Source organism: Oncorhynchus kisutch, linkage group LG9 (genome assembly GCF_002021735.2).
Source record: "Oncorhynchus kisutch isolate 150728-3 linkage group LG9, Okis_V2, whole genome shotgun sequence".
In the NCBI taxonomy this organism is placed as follows: domain Eukaryota; kingdom Metazoa; phylum Chordata; class Actinopteri; order Salmoniformes; family Salmonidae; genus Oncorhynchus; species Oncorhynchus kisutch.
Genome location: NC_034182.2, coordinates 20,867,567 through 20,888,669, shown reverse-complemented (window position 1 = coordinate 20,888,669; position 21,103 = coordinate 20,867,567). Strand labels below are relative to the sequence as shown.

At 43.7% G+C, this 21,103-nt stretch overlaps 2 protein-coding genes across 5 annotated transcripts in view; both read right to left on the bottom strand.

Annotated features, from left to right (window-relative positions):
- Positions 1-8,135, bottom strand: part of LOC109896872 (myotubularin) — a 62,785-nt gene extending 54,650 nt beyond the window's left edge. For 2 of the 4 annotated variants that reach the window (XM_020491293.2, XM_020491294.2), the window contains exons 1-2: positions 8,025-8,125; positions 2,108-2,208 (exon numbers count right to left, since the gene is read on the bottom strand). In XM_020491293.2, coding sequence (XP_020346882.1) covers positions 2,108-2,176 — 69 coding nt within the window. In that variant the 5' untranslated portion in view covers positions 2,177-2,208; positions 8,025-8,125. Of the gene's footprint in view, positions 1-2,107; positions 2,209-8,024 lie in introns of all 4 variants that reach the window. The other 2 variants (XM_020491295.2, XM_031832089.1) reach the window with 1 other exon arrangement.
- Positions 8,136-16,431: 8,296 nt separating this feature from the next.
- Positions 16,432-21,103, bottom strand: part of si:ch73-211e3.1 (trithorax group protein osa) — an 86,991-nt gene continuing 82,319 nt past the window's right edge. The window contains exons 4-6 of the mRNA XM_020491297.2: positions 21,034-21,103; positions 20,274-20,500; positions 16,432-20,144 (exon numbers count right to left, since the gene is read on the bottom strand). The exon at positions 21,034-21,103 is cut by the window's right edge and continues 3 nt beyond it. Coding sequence (XP_020346886.2) covers positions 19,104-20,144; positions 20,274-20,500; positions 21,034-21,103 — 1,338 coding nt within the window. The 3' untranslated portion in view covers positions 16,432-19,103. The remainder of the gene's footprint in view (positions 20,145-20,273; positions 20,501-21,033) is intronic.

Here is a 21,103-nt window from a genome sequence, read left to right as displayed (position 1 = left end):
CTCATGACTGCCGGGTGTGGCGGTAATATGGTCACCGCAACAGCCTTAGTCCTGAACATCTCTGAAACTAAGGGCATTGTATTTGGTACAAATCATTCACTAAGTTCTAGACCCCAGCTGAATCTGGTAATAAATGGTGTGGCTGTTGAACAAGTTGAGGAGTCTAAATGACTTAGTGTTACCTTAGATTGTAAACTGTCATGGTCAAAACATATAGATGTAAAGATGGGGAGAAGTATGTCCGTAATAAAGAGATGCTCTGCTTTTTTGACATTACATTCCACAAAGCAAGTCCTACTGCCCCTGGTTTTATTACACCTGGACTACAGCCGAGTTATATGGTCAAGTGGTGAAAAGATGGACATAGGCAAATTACACTTGTTGCAGAACAAAGCAGCACAGGTGGACCTTCAATGTACACAGAGGGCTAATATTAAGAACATGCATGTCAATCTCTCCTGGCTCAAAGTGGAGGAGAGATTGACTGCATCACTACTTGTCTTTGTGAGAGGTATTGACGTGTTGAAAGCACCGAACTGTCTGTTCAAACAGCTAACACACAGCTCAGACACCCATATAGTACATAGCCCCACAAGACATGCCACCAGGGGTCTCTTCTCAGTCCCCAACTCCAGAAGAGAGGCTGGGAAACGCACAACACTACAGAGCCATGACTACATGGAACTCTTACACATCAATTAACTCAAGCTAGCAGTACAATCAGATAAAAAAACATTTCACACTGCAGTACAATGCGGACTGTGAAGACACACACACTACAAAACACACATTTTGTAATATTGTATTGTTTTAATATTGTACATTTTTAATAAAGGAGCTGTGCAAATTTGCACAATGCACAATGTCTTGTATGAGGTATTGTATTATTTATGATGTAGCCTATTGTTTTATTATGATGTATTGTATTATTATGATGTAGCCTACTGTTTTATTATGATGTGTTGTTTTGTTCCTGTTTGGACCGCAGGAAGAGTAATAGCTAACAAAACACTAAATCTTCAGGGATGTACTGTATGCGAGAGAGGGAGAGAAAGAGAATGAGGCTACTGTTTAGCATGTGCACATCCGCATGCGCAAGAGAGTGTGTGTGAGAGAGAGAGTGTTTGTGTCTAGCAAGGGGCACTGTTTCCTTTGGCGTCTAGCCTCCCTAGGTCTCGACAAAGCCACACTTGTGTCCATAGTACTGTACCTAGCCGTCATTTGTTTTGCATGGAAAACCCTCAACAGTCAATGCTATAAGAGCACTGTTTTTATTGGCCCACCACTTGAGGACTTCCTGATTCGAGAGCCAATAGGAATGAGTAATCTATGACAGAGGGTGTCTGTATTGACAACAACTCTATACCGTGTACACTATCCTGGAAGGCCGAAGGAACGTTTAAATTTTTTTTTACCCAACTGACACATGATCTAAAATAAACTATGTGCTATAAATTGCTTTCATGCTGGTTGCCGGAACTGTACAGACAGAGTTCCTACATAAGAGCTTTCAACACAGCCATGAGTAAGACAGCACTCCTGCCTAATGATGTTAGGTAGAGCCACCATAACTTTTTAATGACAGAAGAGGGTAAGTAGCTAGTAACAGCAGTAACCTAGGAAATGCATGGTTAAAAAGTTTGGTCACTGACTTGAGATTGCAGATGGATAAAAAATGTAAAAAAAATACATCTACACACAATGACCCATAATGACAAAGCGAAAATAGGTTTTTAGACATTTTTGCAAAGAAAACTTGTGGGGCCAAATAAAATCCCCGGTGGGCCACCTACTGGGGATTCCTGGTGTAGAGGGATGCGTGAATGCATACGAGTATGTAAGTGAGAGAGATGAGAGTTTGCATGTATTAGTGTGGACTGGCACCATCATCTTCCCTGCTCAGCCTAACCGCTGAAACAGCTTATTAGATGTGGTCGGTAGTACGGTATCAGTAGAGCTAATAATATATGCTGCAAACCACCAAAAAAAACATAGAACAGAGAGAGAGTTTGAGAAATAACATGCGAGTACAGAGAGCCCTTTGAATTCAAATAGAGAAAGACAGAGAGAAGGGAAAGAGAAGCGAGGAAGAGAGCGAGATCCTTACATTCTGACTAGAGCTGTTCTCCAGGGGGTTATTTGAGCGGTTGTAGACTGGTATTGATGCAGAGGCCATGACTCTACAGGGGAGTGCTTCTTCCACTGACTCTACAGGAGGAGAGAAGATAGAAGGAGAGGAGAGAGGTCAGAGAACAAAACGTAAGATATCAATATTGATTAATAAAGTCATTGGGACTGTTTCCACTCATGTAGAGGTCTTCACAGATCCACCTGTACCCAAATACCAGAGACCCAATCCAGGACCCGAGCGGGTCCGGATCCAGAATTCTAAATGTCACATTTCTGGGTTGGATATGATTGTTACGGGTCTCAGGTACGTGTAATTCTAACTGCCTTGTCAGGAGGGGCCTGTACATATCCGAATGCAAGTGTTGCAGCAGAGAGAGAACATTTATGCTGCTGCTCTTGCTTTTCACGAGAGATGAGCGTGGCGCATGTAACTTGTTGTTGGCCAATCATAAGTCATCAAAGAGGCAATAGGCTACAGTATAGACTATAGAGCCTTGCAGTGTGTGGCAAAAGTTAGGAGATAAATAAATCAACGGAAGATGGAAATTAAAATGACAGAATTTAAAAACGTTGTAAGATGCGAAAGCGCATGCACTGCAGCCTCAGACTAGCTAGCTAACGTTAGCTAGCTTCTCGTCTCGATTTGATGCAGTCCAAGACATATTTTATGATAAATTGACTATTATCTGCCATAGCTAGGTTATGGTAGCACGAGTCGGCTTGGTTGGTTGCTGTCGCGTCTCTCCCTCCATGTGTTACTCGCTCACAGTAAGGCCCCTCCCTCACCTGCTGGAGCGGCACCTCTCTCCCTCCTCTCGTGCTGTATCAGCTCAGATTAATAAAGTAGCTTAAAAAAGTAATTTTCTGCTGCTTCTCTCACTTGGATCGGACCGGGACTGGATCCGACCAGGTCTATACAGAACGGGTCTAGATGTCCTCAGAGACCCGTTCCGAACGGACCCATATTATTTAAATGAATTTTTGCATATTGGGGGTCGGTGGGGGAAAGACCCATGGCTAACTTCGGAACGGGTCCAACTTTTTGGGACCCATGGAGATCTCTAAACCAGATGCCATTCCCTTCATCAAATAGTACCCGCAAAACACCAGTCGCAATGTCAACAGTGAAGAGACGACTCCGGGATGCTGGCCTTCTTATGTTCTTGTTGCTGAATGGAAGCAAGTCCCCGCAGCAATGTTCCAACATCTAGTGGAAAGCCTTCCCAGAAGAGTGGAGGCTGTTATAGCTGCAAAGGGGGGACAAACCCCATATTAATGCCCATGATTTTGGAATGAGATGTGTCCACAACAATGTTTAATGCCTACTTTGCAGACAACAATTAATAGGGAAGGTGTTTCAGAACAGCCTCAATTCATTGGGGCATGGATTCTACAAAATGTCGAAAGCATTCCACATGGATGCTGGCCCATGCTGACTCCAATGCTTCCCACAGTTATGACAAGATGGCTGTATGACCTTTGGGTGGTGGACCATTCTTGATTCTGTTGAGCGTGAAAAACCCATCAGCGTTGCAGCTCTTGACACACTCAAACAGTTGCGCCTGCCACCTGAATGCACTTAAATCTGGTCAGTGTCATGGAAAGTGTTCAGTGCAGGTGTTTCTGATGTTTGCACACTCAGTGTATATCAACACACACACACACACACACACACACACAACTGTGAATCAAACTGAGGTATATTTAAAAAACACACACGGATGTGCTGTTATTTAAATATCCGAACGAACGTTCGTTTTCAGAAACTTGTGTGGGTTTTACATTTTTGCCCGAGAAATAGGCCTATTTTAATCAGATTTTAACACTGAAAGACTTTTTCCGACATTAAATTAAAATATCCATGTGGTATTGTTACATACAATAATTTTTTCAGGAACAACATGGAGCTTAGGTGGTAGGCGTAGACATGAGCGTGATCAATGATGCGGTCACTGTCTGAAAAATTTAGAGGCCCTCCTGTTGGCTGCAGTGACAAAATGTAGCGGTTTTAAAGCAAATTTCCTGCAATTCTAGATTTTCTGCTAAGGCTGAAAGAAAAATTATTCATTGAATAAAAAACTTTTTAATGTAGTTTTTATGTAGTGCATGGTGCAAACCACAATAAAAACATACTGAACAAAGAGAGTTAGCGATATATGGAGAAAGTGAGAGGTAGCTTGTTGTTTATGTTGGCCTATCAAAGCAGCTCAATGCAATGCAAGATGGAATAAAATTGCATAATACATTAAAAAAAAGAGAAGTAGGCTAAAACGAGCAACCAACAGGTAGGCTGTTTTATCTGAATGGGGTTGGGGAGAAAGTGCAGCATGTGGCCTCAATTAGCCTAGCTAGCGAGCTTAGCTAGCCTCTACAAGATCGGTGGGTGCCCCGCGGGACGGTTGAGCTAACGCGATTAGGATGAGGTTGTAAGTAACAAGAACATTTCCCAGGACATAGACATATCTTATATTGGCAGAAAGCTTAAATTAGTGTTAATCTAACTGCACTGTCCAATTTACAGTAGCTATTAGTGAAATAATACAATGCTATTGTTTGAGGAGAGTGCATTATAATGAACTTGAAAAGTTATGAATAGATTTTTTTGGCACATTTGGGCAGTATTGATTCATCTTTTTTCACAGAAATGCAATGGTTCATTGCACATACACTGCTGCCCCCTAGTGACCAGAATCTGAATTGCACCTGGGCTGGAATAATACATTATGGCATTTCTCTAGCATACAAAGAAAAAACATGTGATTTTTTTTGTATTGTGTTATATTATCATACATTAATTTCACATTTCCACAAACTTCAAAGTGTTTCCTTTCAAATGGTATCAAGAATATGCATATCCTTGCTTCAGGTCCTGAGATACCCAAATCTATCTGCCTGTATGTCATTTTAGAGGAAAATTGAAAAAAACTGGCGGATCCTTAACTAGCTTCTCTAGGCTACTCCAGTCAAGACAGTCATTGTTATATTGGATGATAAATAACATTGTGGATGCAACAAATTAGCTAGCCTTGGCTGCAGCAGAGTTGCCTTGGATATCTGATATCCAACAAAAATGTATGATACTATTCATATAGTGATTTTTTTTTCAAACCCCTACCCTAACACACACACACACACACACACTACACCACACAAATCAAACCACTCATCTCAAGGAGCAGCTATTACAGTTTGAAGTAGTGACCACTTGAGTTATATTTAGCATCATATAGCCTAGTTCAGCCTGGTTTATTCCAGCTCCGGAATATCAACCAACGGTTGGTTGATGTCAGTTTAACAGGGCAATCCGAGATTTGAAAAATGAACACAGCAGTCAACCCCGACACCTTTTTGGTAAACAGCTGAGGGATGGGGAAATGTAGGTCTAACCACTGTCAAATTCATATGGATGCAAGGACAGACCATCCATGGGAACAAACTGTTCGTTTTAACCATGTTTTGAAACTAAACCGTGTTTGTTTATTATATTGTTTAGCAGCAATGGAGTAAAACATTTTTTTTAATTGAACCTTTATTTAACTAGGTAAGTCAGTTAAGAACAAATTCTTATTTACAACAACGGCAAAAACCTGAACGACGCTGTGCCAATTGTGTTCCGCCCTATGGTACTCCCAATCACATCCGGTTGTGATACAGCTTATATTTTGGGAGTCAGGTGAGCTAAGCTCATGAGGCATTCATAGGTTACATTCTTCAATGGATAGGCCTATATATCACTGATTTAAAAGTCAAAGTTTGGATTGTCCCTTTAAATGCTAAAGGTATAAGTCAAGACATTAATAATTTCATTGAAAGTGCCAGTCTCTATATCTGATATAGCAACATCGGGTCACATCAACATACTGTACCAATGAGGTAGTGCTACGCTGCGTCGAGACAAAGAGCATCGCTATTTAAAACGTTTGACACACACCCGCCAGTCACACAAACACAGACAAATATATACACTGAACAAAAATATAAACGCAACATGTAAAGTGCTGGTCCCATGTTTCATGAGCTGAAATAAGATCTCAGAAATGTTCCACATGCACAGAAAGCTATCAAATGTTGTGCCCAAATTTGTTATTATCCCTGCTAGTGGCATATTAAGAAGCTGATTAAAGAGCATAATCATTACGCAGGTGCACCTTGTGCTGGGGACAATAAAAGGTCACTCTAAAATGTGCAGTTCTCTCATTTCCTCCAGAGTTGTTTCCAGAGAATGTTAATTTCTCGACCATAAGCCGCATCCAACGTCGTTTTAAAGAATATGTCAGTATGTCCAACCGGCCTCACAACCGCAGACCACGTGTAACCATGCCAGGCCAGAATTTCCACATCTAGCTTCTTCACCTGCTTGATCGTCAGAGGAGGGAAGGGGTGGTGCTGAGGAGTATTTCTGTCTGTAATAAAGCCCTTTTGAGGGGAAAAACTCATCCTGATTGGCTGGGGCTGGCTCCCAAGTGGGTGGGCCTATGCCCTCTCAGGCCCACCCTTGGCTGTGCCCCTGCCCAGTCATGTGAAATCCATAGATTAGGGCCTAATTCATTTATTTTAAATTAGTGATTTCCTTATATGAACTGTATCTGAGCAACATATTTGAAATGATTGCATTTATATTTTTGTTCAGAATATTTGACAAGTGACCACTGCCTGGGTGGGAGGCAGTGGGAGACAAGGGGGCTGCCCTAGCTTAGTAAGCCTCATCATACAGTACATTACTACAAACTACTCTTATCTATTCAATCCCATCACACAAACACAACAGAGACAGACACAGACACAGAAACAGACCTCCCCCCAAAAGGGCTAAATCAATACCTGCATTGTTGTTGATATTATCATACTGTAGGCTGATGCTGCAAGTGGGTCAAACACTGGTTTACATCCAAAATAGCACCATATACCCTACATAGTGCACTACTTTTGACCAGAGTTCTATGGACCCTGGTCAAATGTAGCATACCATATAGGGAATAGGGTGTCATTTGGGTCAAGCAATCTGTCCTATATTCTGGTTACCTCTTTTGGATGAATGCAATATTAAAAACCATTTGGATACATTTATGTGCTAAAAAATATCCACACGAGGTCTGTAACGTTAATGATTCAATAATGTTCCTTTCAAGCTCTGAGATTATTATCACGATGACTTTCATGGTCGATGCTAATATGATACAATGTGTTACATGTATCACTGCAACAATAACGCAACAGCATGACAACCTCCCCACTTTCCATTTATGTCAGTGTGAGTGGCAAATATTGTAGCAACAAAGTAGCACTAGCACGGGACTGTCACAAGTGAAGTCAGACTTTCAATGCAGAAATATGGGAAACGAATAGTGTTTTGAATTGAAACCATATCACGCTAACGTTACTCATCTCGGGAACGTTTTGTATTCTAACTGACTTTACTTGTAATTCCTGCTTGCTGACTAGCCCGATCCCCCCCAAATCAAGTGAGGTGAAGGAGAAATGGAATGCAAAACTAGCTTCAATGTTGCGCTGAAAGAAAATAAAAAACATTCTGCTTCAATACTAGACATTACGGCTCAAATAACATTGTAAACACAAAAAATAACCCCCAACTGAAAGCAATGTTTCCAAAATAAAGGCTTCAAACACACGATAAGACAACTTTTACAACTTTGCCCCCCATTCCAGCAAGAGCGCAAAGCCAAAACTCGAGCCAGTGCATCACATCCATAGAATGAGCTCGCGAGCATCGACCAGGAAATAGCGAAGGCCCAACACAAACCGACAGCTACTTTAGAACACAACGGCGAACGTTTCTCTCGTCTCAGCACAACATAACATCAACCAACAGCTGCCGAAAAGTCCACCCAATTTATTCGCCGCGGTATTTTTTTATCGTAATTTGTATTACTTACACACAAACTGCAATTCTCCGTTCCTGGATTTGTCAGTCTGTTTTGCACCGCTCTCTCAGGAAGAACTTCACCCAGAGTCACGTGCGGAGCTGTCATGACGCGGATTGGACGATTGTCAAATTGGACCCTGCTAAGACTTTCGGGATTTGTAGGCTATCACTGGTTTGTACTTTGTAAATATATTTCCAGCTATAACGGTTTATGAATATTTTTTTAACACGGCATGTAGATTCAGTTTGTATTAATGTGTTTATTGGTATGGGGTAGGCCGTCATTGTAAATAACCATTTGTTCTTAACTGACTTGCCTAGTTAAAAAAAGGTAAAATATATATTTTTTAAGATGGACAATCAATTTATATTGTTTTCTAATTGAAATATGACAGGCCTACAGTAGATTTGTTGTGGGCCATCTGAGTTTACACTTCCCCTATCTATCTTATCTTATCCTAACCCCTCGCCCATTAGGCCTATTACTCAGCAATATTTACATTAGACACAGGAAGCCTGAGTGTAACCCCTCATCCAATATAGGCCTAGGCATTAGCCTATTAGACCACTGTCAATGCAAAGTCACAGATGTCAACAGGGTCTTCAAATTGGCAAATCCTCTTACATGCTGTGAAATTAATCAGGGAAAAGATAGAATAGTAGCATATGTTCACATACTCCTAACTTCTTATGGCTGGGGGCAGTATTGAGTAGCTTGGTTGAATAAGGTGCCCAGAAGTGCCGAGAGTAAACTGCCTGCTACTCAGTCCCAGAAGCTAAGATATGCATAGTATTTGTATATTTGGATAGAAAACACTATGGAGTTTCTAAAACTGTTTGAATTATGTCTGTGAGTATAACAGAACTCATATGGCAGACAAGAACCTAAGAAAAAATCAAACCAGGAAGTGGGAAATCTGAGGTTTGTAGGTTTTCAACTCATTCCCTATTGAAGATACAGTGGGATATTGGTCATATTGCACTTCATAAGGCTTCCACTAGATGTCAACAGTCTTTAGAACCTTGTTTGATGCTTCTACTGTGAAGGAGGGGGGAATGACAAAGGAATGAGTCAGAGGTCTGACTGAGTGCCATGAGCTGACCACGCGCGTTCATGTGAAAGTTAGCTTGCTTTCCATTGCATTTCTACAGACAAAGGAATTCTCCGGTTGGAACATTATTGAAGATTTATGTCAAAAACATCCTAAAGATTGATTCTATACTTCGTTTGACATGTTTTTACGGACTGTAACGGAACTTTTTGACTTTTCGTCTGTTCATCTGCTCGCGTGTCATGAATTTGGATTACTGGGCTGAACGCGCTAACAAAAAGGAGATATTTGGACATAAATGATTAACTTCATCGAACAAATCAAACATGTATTGTGGAACTGGGATTCCCGGGAGTGCATTGTGATGAAGATCATCAAAGGTAAGTGAATATTTATAATGCTATTTCTGACTTCTGTTGACCACACAACATGGCGGATATCTGTTTGGCTGTTTTGGTTTCTGAGCGCTGTACTCAGATTATTGCATGGTGTGCTTTTTCGGTAAAGCTTTCTTGAAATCTGACACAGCGGTTGCATAAAGGAAAACTTTATCTAAAGTTCCATGCATAACAGTTGTATCTATTAGCAATGTTTATTATGAGTATTTCTGTAAATTGGTGTGGCTCTCTGCAAAATCACTGGATGTTTTGGAACTACTGAACATACCGCGCCAATGTATACTGAGGTTTTTGGATATAAATAGGAACTTTATCGAACAAAACATACATGTATTGTGTAACATGAAGTCCCATGAGTGTCATCTGATGAAGATCATCAAAGGTTAGTGATTCATTTAAACTTTATTTGTGCTTTTTGTGACTCCTCTCTTTGGCTGGAAAAATGGCTGTGTTTTTCTGTGACTTGGCACTCACCTAACATAATCGCATGGTATGCTTTCGTGTAAAGCCTTTTTGAAATCGGACACTGTGGTGGGATTAATAAGAAGTGTATCTTTAAAATGGTGTAAAATACTTGCATGTTTGAGGAATTTTAATTATGAGATATCTGTTGTTTGAATTTGGTGCCCTGCACTTTCACTGGCTGTCGTCATATCGATCCCGTTAACGGGATCTCAGCCATAAGAAGGAAGCCAACCGGCACTGCTTCTGCTCCTGCTTGTGCTGCTGCTTGAAACATGGGTTGTGTCACTATACTATAAAATTTGCTCGGTTTGGTTGTCTCATCTTTTATTTTCAGTGATTATTAATAGGACTGGTTTCATCCACACTGTTTTCACCTGTCCTGTCATGTCCTGAACCATCATGAACCTGAACCATTATGAAGACACAAGGAAAGGAAACTATGGAAACGGGAAAGGATACAAGGAAAGGAAGCTAGATAACTATTGAGACACAGACGAGATGCATTCTATAAAAAAATCGGAAAGCTGCCGACACCAGGGATCAAGAGGACGATGGCTATTCGGCGCCGGTGCCCAAAACTGTGTCCAGTTGCATGAAATACATTGGATTTCCTGAGAGACTGGGAAACCAGGCAGGGCAAAAAGCCTTTGGCAGTTTATCAGGGAACATACAATATTTTTGTCTTGGCAGCTCCCATGACTCCCAAAATAATCAGGAAGGAGTATTGACCCAAAAGAGAAGACCTATGTATTGTATGTAATGTGTTTGTGTTCAGTAGGCATAGTATTCATAGGTTTGTATGGTAAATGTCATAGTAGGGCCAGGAGTTGTTTCTGGTCTGGTCAGAAAACACCCATGGACCTAATTATATACAAGAGAGTAGGGTGAAGTTGCCCTTAGATGCTGATATTGGGTCAGTTTTACATTTTTCAAACTAATGGGATTGGGGAAGTGGAAGCTGACCTTAAATATCTACCTAGGTGAAACTTCACCACGGAACATAGTTGCAGCCAGGAGTTTTTCCTGACCAATGGAAAACTCCAGCCCCTAGTCAGAAAGGGATTTTTTACAGCGGGCAAAATAGGCAGAACTGGTTGAAATGGCATCATTATAACTAGTTTTGTATGCATTATGATGTCATTTCAACCAGTTTTGCCCGCTGGGTTAGCCTAATAAAGGCTACATCTACAGACTTAGACAAACGGTCCTAAGATGGTGGAATCTCAACCAGGTGCCTGTATGGTCTATAACTGAACACACACACACACACACACACACACACACACACACACACACACACACGCACACACACACACACACACGCACACACACACACACACACACACACACACCAGTGAGAAGTGTAGAAAAACAGAACTGATACGCTTTAGATATATAAATGCTAGGGTGTTGCTATAGATAGGCTGTTGCTGTATACCTACTTCCATCAGCATTTCCAGTGAGGTTTTTTATTCACATGTGAACGGTTACAGCTGCACTTTGTAACACAGACACACAAACCAGAAATACGTTTCACATTTCCTGTGAGGTTTTTATCCATGAATGGTGGAGGCAACCATGAAGCAACCAAATAGATGCATGTCAGTTAGCTTGATCTCTATGAACTAAATGGGGTTGCTAAAAATCACACACACACACACACACACACACACACACACACACTCACTTCAGGGCAGGCGGCACTGGGCCTTGCATGAGAGTACCGGCTGTTCCGGACAAATGTGTGGTCACGCTCGCCGCAGCCGATGTGAGTGGGACCCTTGAAAGGGGCCAGACGGATTGCTGGGGGCGGGTACTCAGAGCATGCGCTGACCAACTGGCAAGCGTTTTCAGCCTCTCCCTGACTGAGTCTGTAGTGCCTGCATGTTTGGAGTAGACCACCATAGTGCCAAAGAATGCCATGGTAACCTGCCTAAATGACTACCGCCCCGTAGCACTCAAGTCTGTAGGTATGAAGTGCTTTGGGGGGCTGGTCATGGCTTGCATCTACACCATGGTCCCAGAAGCCCTGGACCCACTACAGTTCGTGTGCTGCCCCAGCGGATCCACGGATGGTGCAGTCTCTATTGCACTCCAAACTGCCCTTTCCCATTTGGACAAAAGGAGCACCTAAGTGAGGGTGCTGTTCATTGGCTGGAGCTCAGCATTCAAGTCTCATCACTAAGCTGGGAACCCTGGGACTGAACACCTCCCTCTGCAGCTGGATCCTGGACATCCTGACGGTCGCCCCCATGTGGTTGGGGTGGGCAGTGTCAGATCTGTTCATTGGCACGGGGGCCTCCCGGGGGTGCATGCTTGGTCCCCTCCTGTGCTCCTTGTTCACCCACGACTGCGGTCCATATTGACTTCAATGCTTCCCACAGTTGTGTCAAGTTGGCTGAATGTCCTTTGGTGAGTGGACCATTCTTGATACACACATGAAACTGTTTAGCGTGATAAACCCAGCAGCGTTGCAGTTCTTGACACACTGAAACCGGTGGTCCTGGCACCTACTTCCATACCCCATTCAAAGGATACTTAAATATTTTGTTTTGCCCATTCACTCTCTGAATGGCACATATACACAATCCATGTCTCAATTAACTCAATGCTTAAAATCCTCCTTTAACCTGTTTCCTCCCTTTCATCTACACTTATTGAAGTGGATTGAACAGCTGACATCAATAAGGGGTCATAGCTTTCACTTGAAAAGAGCAGGTGAGCCTAATGTTTTGTACACCCCGTGTAAGTCAAGACTGTAACTAGGCCACTTAGGAACATTCAATGGCATCTTGCTAAGCAACTCCAGGTTATATTTGGCCTTGGATTTGAGGTAATTGTCCTGCTGAAAGGTGAATTTGTCTCAGTGTCTGTTGGAAAGCAGAGAGATCCAAGTTCACCTGTAGGATGTTGTCTGTGATTAGCTCTATTTCGTTTATTATTATTTTTTTTTTTAACTCCCTAGTCCTTGTCGATGACAAGCATACCCATAACATGATGCAGCCACTACCATGTTTGAAAATATGTTGTGTGTTGGATTTGTATTATTTTTCTATTCAGGATTGTCACGCCTTGGTCATTGTATTTTGTGTTTTCGTTATATGTTTGGTCAGGCCAGGGTGTGACATGGGTTTATATGTTGTGGTTCGTATTGGGGTTTTTGTATTATTGGGATTACGGCTGAGTAGGGGTGTTGCATAGGTTTGGCTGCCTGAGGCGGTTCTCAATCAGAGTCAGGTGATTCTCTTTGTCTCGGAATGGGAACCATATTTAGGTAGCCTGGGTTTCGCTTTGTATTTCGTGGGTGATTGTTCCTGTCTCTGTGTAGTATTCACCAGATAGGTTTTCACGTTCCGTAATTTTTTGTTGTTGTTGTATTTATAAGTTATTTCATGTATCGTCATTTGTTTCATTAAAGACATGAGTAACCACCACGCTGCATTTCGGTCCGACTCTCTTTCGACAAACGAGGAACGCCGTTACAAGGATAAACAGTTAATTTCTTGCCACATCTTTTGCAGTATTACTTTAGTGCCTTATTGCAAAAAGGTTGCATGTTTTGGAATATTTTTTATTCTGTACAGGCTGTCTTCTTTTCACGCTGTCATTTATGTTAGTATTGTGGAGCAACTACAATGTTGTTGAGCCATCCTCAGTTATCACAGCCATTAAACTCTAACTGTTATAAAATAACTATTGGCCTCATGTTGAATTCCCTGAGTGGTTTCCTTCCTCTCCGGCGACCCCTGTATCTGTAGTGACTGGGTGTATTGATACACCATCCAAAGTGTAATTAATAACTGCACAATGCTCAAAGGCATACTACCATGAAAACGTTTTTGGTCACTTAGAAATGTCCTTGTTTTTGAAAGAAAAGCTAAACATTTTGTCCATTAAAATAACATAAAATGTATCAGAAATACACTGTAGACATTGTTAATGTTGTAAATTACTATTGTAGCTGGAAAGGGCTTATTTCTAATGGAATATCTACATAGGCGTACAGAGGCCCTTCTTTAATCAGAACAGTTTTCAGCTGTGCTAACATAATTGCAAAAGGGTTTTCTAATGATCAATTAGCCTTTTAAAATGATAAGCTTGGATTAGCTAACACAATGTGCCATTGGAGCACAGGAGTGATGGTTGCTGATAATGGGCCTCTGTACGCCAATGTAGATATTCCCTTAAAAATCAGCCGTTTCCAGCTACAATAGTCATTTACAACATTAACAATATCTACAGTGTATTTCTGATACATTTTATGTTATTTTAATGGACAAAATGTTTAGCTTTTCTTTCAAAAACAAGGACAAACCTTTGAACGGTAGTGTAAGGGATTGCCTCCTCTTCTTCCGAAGAGGAGAGGCGAAAAGGGTCGGAGGACCAATATGCGGCGTGGTAAGTGTCCATGGTTCTTTTAATACGTAAACGTACACATGAACAACTGAATACAAAAACAATAAATGTGGAATGACCGAAACCCAAAACAGTACCGTGTGGTGAAAAACACAGACACAAACACACAGTGAAACCCAGGCTACCTAAGTATGATTCTCAATCAGAGACAACTAATGACACCTGCCTCTGATTGAGAACCATACTAGGCCGAAACATAGAAATACCCAAATCATAGAAAAACAGACTGCCCTCCCCAACTCACGCCCTGACCATACTAAATACAAAACAAAGGAAATAAAGGTCAGAACGTGACAGTACCCCCCCCCCCCCCCCCCCCAAAAGTGCAGACTCCGGCCGCAAAACCTTAACCTATAGGGAAGGGTCTGGGTGGGCGTCTGTCCGCGGTGGCGGCTCTGGCGCGGGACGCGGACCCCACTTCACCATCGTCTTAGTCCGCCTTATTGTCCGCCTCCGTGGCTTTCTAACCATGGCCACCCCTCTCAATGACCTTACTGGAAGCTCTGGCGCCTCTGGGCTGAGGGGCTCTGGCACCTCTGGGCTGAGGGGCTCTGGGCTGAGGGGCTCTGGCGCCTCTGGGCTGAGGGGCCTCTGGGCTGAGGTGCGCCGGACAGGCGGGAGACTCCGGCAGTGCCGGACAGGCGGGACCACATGTAGGGAGGAGACAGAGAGACAGCCTGGTGCGTGGGGCTGGGAGACCTCCAGGAGGCCTGGTGTTAGGAGGAGGCACCTGAAGGACCGGGCTGTGGGGGAGCACTGGAGCTCTAGTGCGCAGCCTTGGCACCACTCCCCCAGGCTGGATCACTACTCTAGCCCGGACCCTCCAGAGTGCAGGCACAGGTTGAACCGGGCTGTGGGTAAGCACGGGAGATCTAGTGCTTACTACGCGCACCTCTCCCTTAGGCTCCACTCCCACATTTGCCCGGCATGAGTGGAGCGCAGGCATAAGACGCACTGCACCCTCCTAGCGCCCCGGAGACAGAGCACGCAGAGCCGGCGCAGGATACCCTGGCCCGAAACGGCGTACCGGCGACCAGACACGCTGAGCAGGCACCATACGCCCTGGCTGGATGCCCACACTCGCATGACACTCTCGGGGGGCTGCCCTATAGCGCACCGAGCTATGGGCACGTACTGGCGACACCGTGCACTTAACCGCATAACAGGGTGCCTGACCAGTAAGGCGCTGCTTATCATAAGCACGAGGAGTGAGCTCAAGTCTGCTACCTGGCTTAGCAATTATTTGGGGGGGGGCTGCCTCTCGTACCTGTCGCACTGCCGTGCTGCCTCCTCATATCGCCGCCGCTCAGCTTTCGCTGCCACCAGCTCTGCTTTCCCCAGCCTGTGCCCAGGGTCCCTCTCCGTTCAAAATCTCCTCCCATGTCCAGGAGTCCTGTGATGCTGGCCGCTGTTGTTGTTGCTGCTGCCACGCCGCTTGGTCCTTGGTTGGTGGGTGTTTCTGTAAGGGATTTCCTCCTCTTCTCCCGAAGAGGAGAGGCGAAAAGGATCAGAGGACCAATATGCGGCGTGGTAAGTGTCCATGGTTCTTTTAATACGAAAATGTACACATGAACAACTGAATACAAAAACAATAAACGTGGAATGACCGAAACCCAAAACAGTACCGTGTGGTGAAAAACACAGACACGGAAACAAACACCCACAAACACACAGTGAAAAACAAACATAGACTGCCCACCCCAACTCACGCCCTGACCATACTAAATAATGACAAAACAAAGGAAATAAAGGTCAGAACGTGACAGGTAGTGTATATTCAGAAATATGCTTTTGAAAAAACGGATCTACCAATAGGTGCCCTTCTTTGCGAACCATTGGAAAACCTCCCTGGTCCTTATGGTTGAATATGTTCTTGAAATTCACTGCTCGACTGAAGGGCCTTACAGATAATTGTATGTGTGGGGTACAAAGATGGGTAGTCTTTTAAAAATCATGTTAAACACTATTACTGGTCCATGCAACTTATTATGTGATTTGTTAAGCACATTTTTACTCCTGAACTTGACTTGACTTGCCACAACAAAAGGTTTGAACACTTATTGACTCAAGACATTTCAGCTTTTCATTTTTAATGAATTTGTAAACTCTTCAAAAAACACAATTCCACGTTGACATTATGGGGTATAGTATGTAGATCGGCGACACAAAATCTCAATTGAATCCATTTTAAATTCCGGTTGTGACACAATTTGGGGGGGGGGGGGAATCAAGGAGTATGAATACTTTCTGAAGGCTTTGTATGTGTTCTGTGTGTGGAATCCAGAATGCTCTGCGGGTTCTTTGTGTCGATCTTATTAGAATGACATCTTGAGGCTGCTACTCACTAACATTATGGGACGTGGAATGGGTGTCAATGTGATGCATGTTGGACAAAGGGAGAAGGAGAGGGAGTGGAAGGCTGTTGTTAAGACATGGTAATTTAAACTAGGCAATACTTTGGGCAGGAAAAAGAAGGGAAGCCTAAAGGAAGCCTAAAGGAAGCCTAAGAAAACGAAACAAGAGGAAAACCAGAACAAGAGACTGGGCAAGACCCATGTGGAATAAAAACATCAGACAACATTTTTTTTCTCTCCCATTTATACAGTTTATTATTTTAAATCAACCAAAAAAATTATCAAGACAAAAAAAATAAATAAAAATAAAATCACAGATTAACCTCTTTTCATGGCTTTTTAAGTCATTGTCCACTAGCCTGTGTGGTCCAAAAGGTAGGGGAAACTGTAATGGGGGTGCATCCTAATAATTTACAGACGCTTCCTTTCCTAGTCTCCCCTTTATCAGCATTAATCTGAAAGGATAGACATCGGATATGTGAAAGCAGTATGGCGGAAGCCACCTGTCCGTTTCTTTCAAATCTGTGTGAATGAAGGAAAGGAGACAAGGAGAAGAGGCGACTCTAGACTAATGCATCTTTATAGAGTGTGGTGATTCTATGATAGTGGCTTCCACTTTAAGTTAGGCTGTGTTCTTTACCTTTGTGATATGGTAATACAGATCAAACAGGTTATATTGTTGTTTCGGATGATTTAATGTTGACAATGTCTAAGTCTATGGATATATTGCCTGTGAACAAAGATATTACAGTACAGTAGAAGGACCAAGATGATGAACTTTGACCTCACAGGTATGGGCACTGCCAGAGTGAGAGAGGGTGTGTGTGTGTGTGTGTGTGTGTAGGTGTGTGTGTGTGGAACAGTATCTTGCAATGGTGTGTGTATTTTGAATGTTAAAAATCCACTTTCAAAAGAAGCCTTGGCAATCGGGGTACCAGGACTCGAGTTATGTCAAAAACATAACAAATATGTACTAACATTGTAATACACAGTATTACTGGAAAAAAAACTACACTAATTGTATTGTCTTGCATATTTCAAACAAATTACAATAAGGTTATTCTAGTGTAAAACAGATTTTATTTTGTGAGCTATAATTTCAATGTTTTTTGCAGCATTTATGTGTGTTTGTTTATAATTTTGGGATAATTTATGTACAAAGGGAATCTGTAGACTTAAGCTGCAGAAAAGAAGTATAAATATGTGTACTTCTCTTTTGTGTATGATACAGTTTACCAAAAACATATTTTACAAAATAGTTTACTATGTACAAGCCCCCACACTCCCCCGTTCACGATCAAAATAGTGATCACAATTTACAATGGAAACAATGGCAGACCATCTCTGTAGTTCCTTTGGCCAATCAGTGATAGATATTACCCCAAACTGATCAGGGATTGGCTGTCTTTCCCTGTATATTCATATTCTATTGGCTCAAATACATTATGTGAGAGCAGGAGCTAATTGGATTGGTTAATCTGGAATCTTTATTTTTCGCTGTGCTTCCAAATCACCACCAAAATACTTTGAAACAAAATTCAATTTAGTACAGACCACAACATTGCACTGAAAAACATTGGACCAATTGCATGCTGGAGGACATTGATTTCATCCAATCACAGTGTGTTTTATACACCTATCCCCTTTGTTAGGAGAAATCCCTACAGGGGAGAGGATTTCAAATAACTTCATTAGTCCACTGTCCAAGTAACAGACACAGAAACAGCCAATGAAAATGTTTGGACTCCACTACTCTGCCATCCTCAGCGGACCGACTAAAACCAGATAAATACGCCTGTGACGTGACTTCCGCTTTAGGACGTTAACGAGGCGACACTCCATCTTCACTCCTCCTCCACATTTACTGGATAGGTCGAACAGCAGAAGATAAAATGTACTGTCGGTGGAGTTTTTCTTGTCAGGACCAGAATGTGGAGCATCTCACTCTTTTACTCCTGCTACGCTAGGTTACTACTCTGCTGCTAGCTCTTTGGAGTTAAGCTTCAGCTTCTGTTTCCCAGCATTATGAGGATCCATATGTTCCCTGTGTTCCGTTTAGGGCCATTCCCTCTTTCCAAAATGGCAACCGATGATATCGGACAGCGGACTTGTGGGGGAGTGGAACCATTTTGGGTATAGTGGGAGTTTGAAGTTTGGGTTGGACGGCTGGGAATTGGTTGGCTTTGTAGTGCATCACTCTGACACAACCAATCACATTCATTCAAAAACGTCCACTCAGGTAAGAAGCTTCTAGAAAGGTACACACCTTGTTATAAACCTTCATAAGCCTGTAATAACCCCTTTCCCTGTCACACCCCAGAACCACATCACTTCTATACAGCTGAGAGGTCAACAAACTGACCCCTAACCCCTGAACTATAATCTCTCACCTTTGACCCCCCTCCTATGAGTTCTGCTCCAGGTACTCGTCTATCATAGTCAGGTTGTTCAGCCAGTCTTCATTGGACCCCACCAGAGTGTCAATAAAGTCTACCTCCCCTCCTCCTCCACCTCCTCCCGGCCTACCCCCCATCCCCCCATTGCTCTGCCCATGCTGACTGTATTCATATGGAGGTAGCTTGTGTCCGGGGTTCCCCTGTCCTGGTCCATATCCAGGCCCATGGGGGTGTTGATGTTGGTGTGGATGAGAATGCGGGTGTTTTGCGATGGCGGCCCCAGAGGCAGGGTAGCTTGGTGGGGCCATGCCGTGGCCTGGGTGGATCATACCAAGAGGACCGGGCTTCATCCCGGCCAGGGCAGAGAGGGGTCCCCTGGGTCGCATACCGGCCTGGAGCCCCTGGTGGACCATGGAGGGTAGGGGCTGCCCTGCCACGGAGACACCCAGCTTCTGCATCAGTCTGCTAGGTAAGGAAGGCACCCCGACCCCCTGGTTGGAGGGTAACGACGGAGGTCCTTGGTGGGGGGCGAAATTGTTCCCACCGCCACCGCCCCCGGGCATCCCCGACCGCAATGCCTGCTGGGTAAACTGGGCGTTAGGGTTCTGACCGCAACTTCCGTTTGAGGCCCCGCCCCCTCCAGGAAAAACATGCCCACGCGGCTGCTGGTGATTGGCCGACTGGTCCATGTGGGAGTCACCGCAAGGCATGCACTGCTGCAGGGCGTTCACTATCCCCCCCTGTTGCTGCGGAGGCCACATTGCAGTCTGTTGTTGTTGTTGTTGTTGATGAGCTTGCTGGGCGGTGAACATCATTCGTGGGAGTGGCGCCCCTCCACCACCATGATGCAGAGCCTGGCGTAGATGCTGTGGGTGACCAGGTGGTAACCCCGACCCGGGCCCCGACCCCCCTATTGTCATCCCTGTCCTGGACACCTGCTGCTGCATCCCTGGCCTTGGAGGACCAGCCAGACCGCCCATTCCCATCATGCCGTGCGGTAACTGTGGTTGTCTCATTGGCATACCACCGGCACCAACAAACTCACCCACCTGAGGACAACAGCAAGGAAAGTCAGGAGAGTGCAAGGGAAACACACATAAAAAAACACAACAATTACTGGCTTGTTTGAGATAGACAAGTTTCTGCTATGCAGGGCCAATGCGCAAAGTCTATCTTACCTGTGGAGGGTGGTAGAGGGACTGCTTGGAACCTGGAGGCCCACCCATGAAGCCTCCTATTGGACGGCCCACTTGGGTGAGAGATCCTGGGTGTCCGGGGTGGCCTGGATGGCCAGGGGGAAGGGAGAGGCGGCCGGGCCCAGAAGGGAGGGGACCTCCGTGGGATAGCTGTGGACCGCCCATGGGGTAGCCACCACCACAATCTGGGGGGAGAGGCCGACCACCGCCTAGAGAGGGGAGACAGGGTTGGAGAAGAGAGTAAGGCTGAGAACATCCATACTTCTGATTTCATTTCATGTTGAGTTGGAACGCTGCCTGTGTTCTGGTGGTATTGAAAGCCAAGATTGTTACTGGAATCCATACATTTTCCCTGACACCTAAAAGTACTGTCCTGAATGCTTAGCAAGACCGGAAAATGATCCAATTCATACACTTATCAAGAGAACATCCCTGGTCATCCCTACTGCCTCTGATCTGGCGGACTCACTAAACACACACACTTAGTTTGGAGAAGATAGCCCCTTTTGCTTAACAGAAGGAATTTGAAATGATTTATACTTTTATTTTTGACACATAGGTAGTATATTACATTTACTTAATGATACTCAAGCATACTTTAAAACCAAATACTTTTTGACTTTTACTCAAGTAGTATTTTACTGGGTGACTTTCATTTTTACTTGAGTCATTTTCTATTCAGGTATCTTTACTTTTACTCAATGACAACAAGAGTACTTTTTTCACCACTGTTTGACCGTACCTGTAAACGGTGGCCCCTGCTGACACTCAGCCATCTGTGGTCCGTTCATCTGCTCCATCTGCCTCTTCTG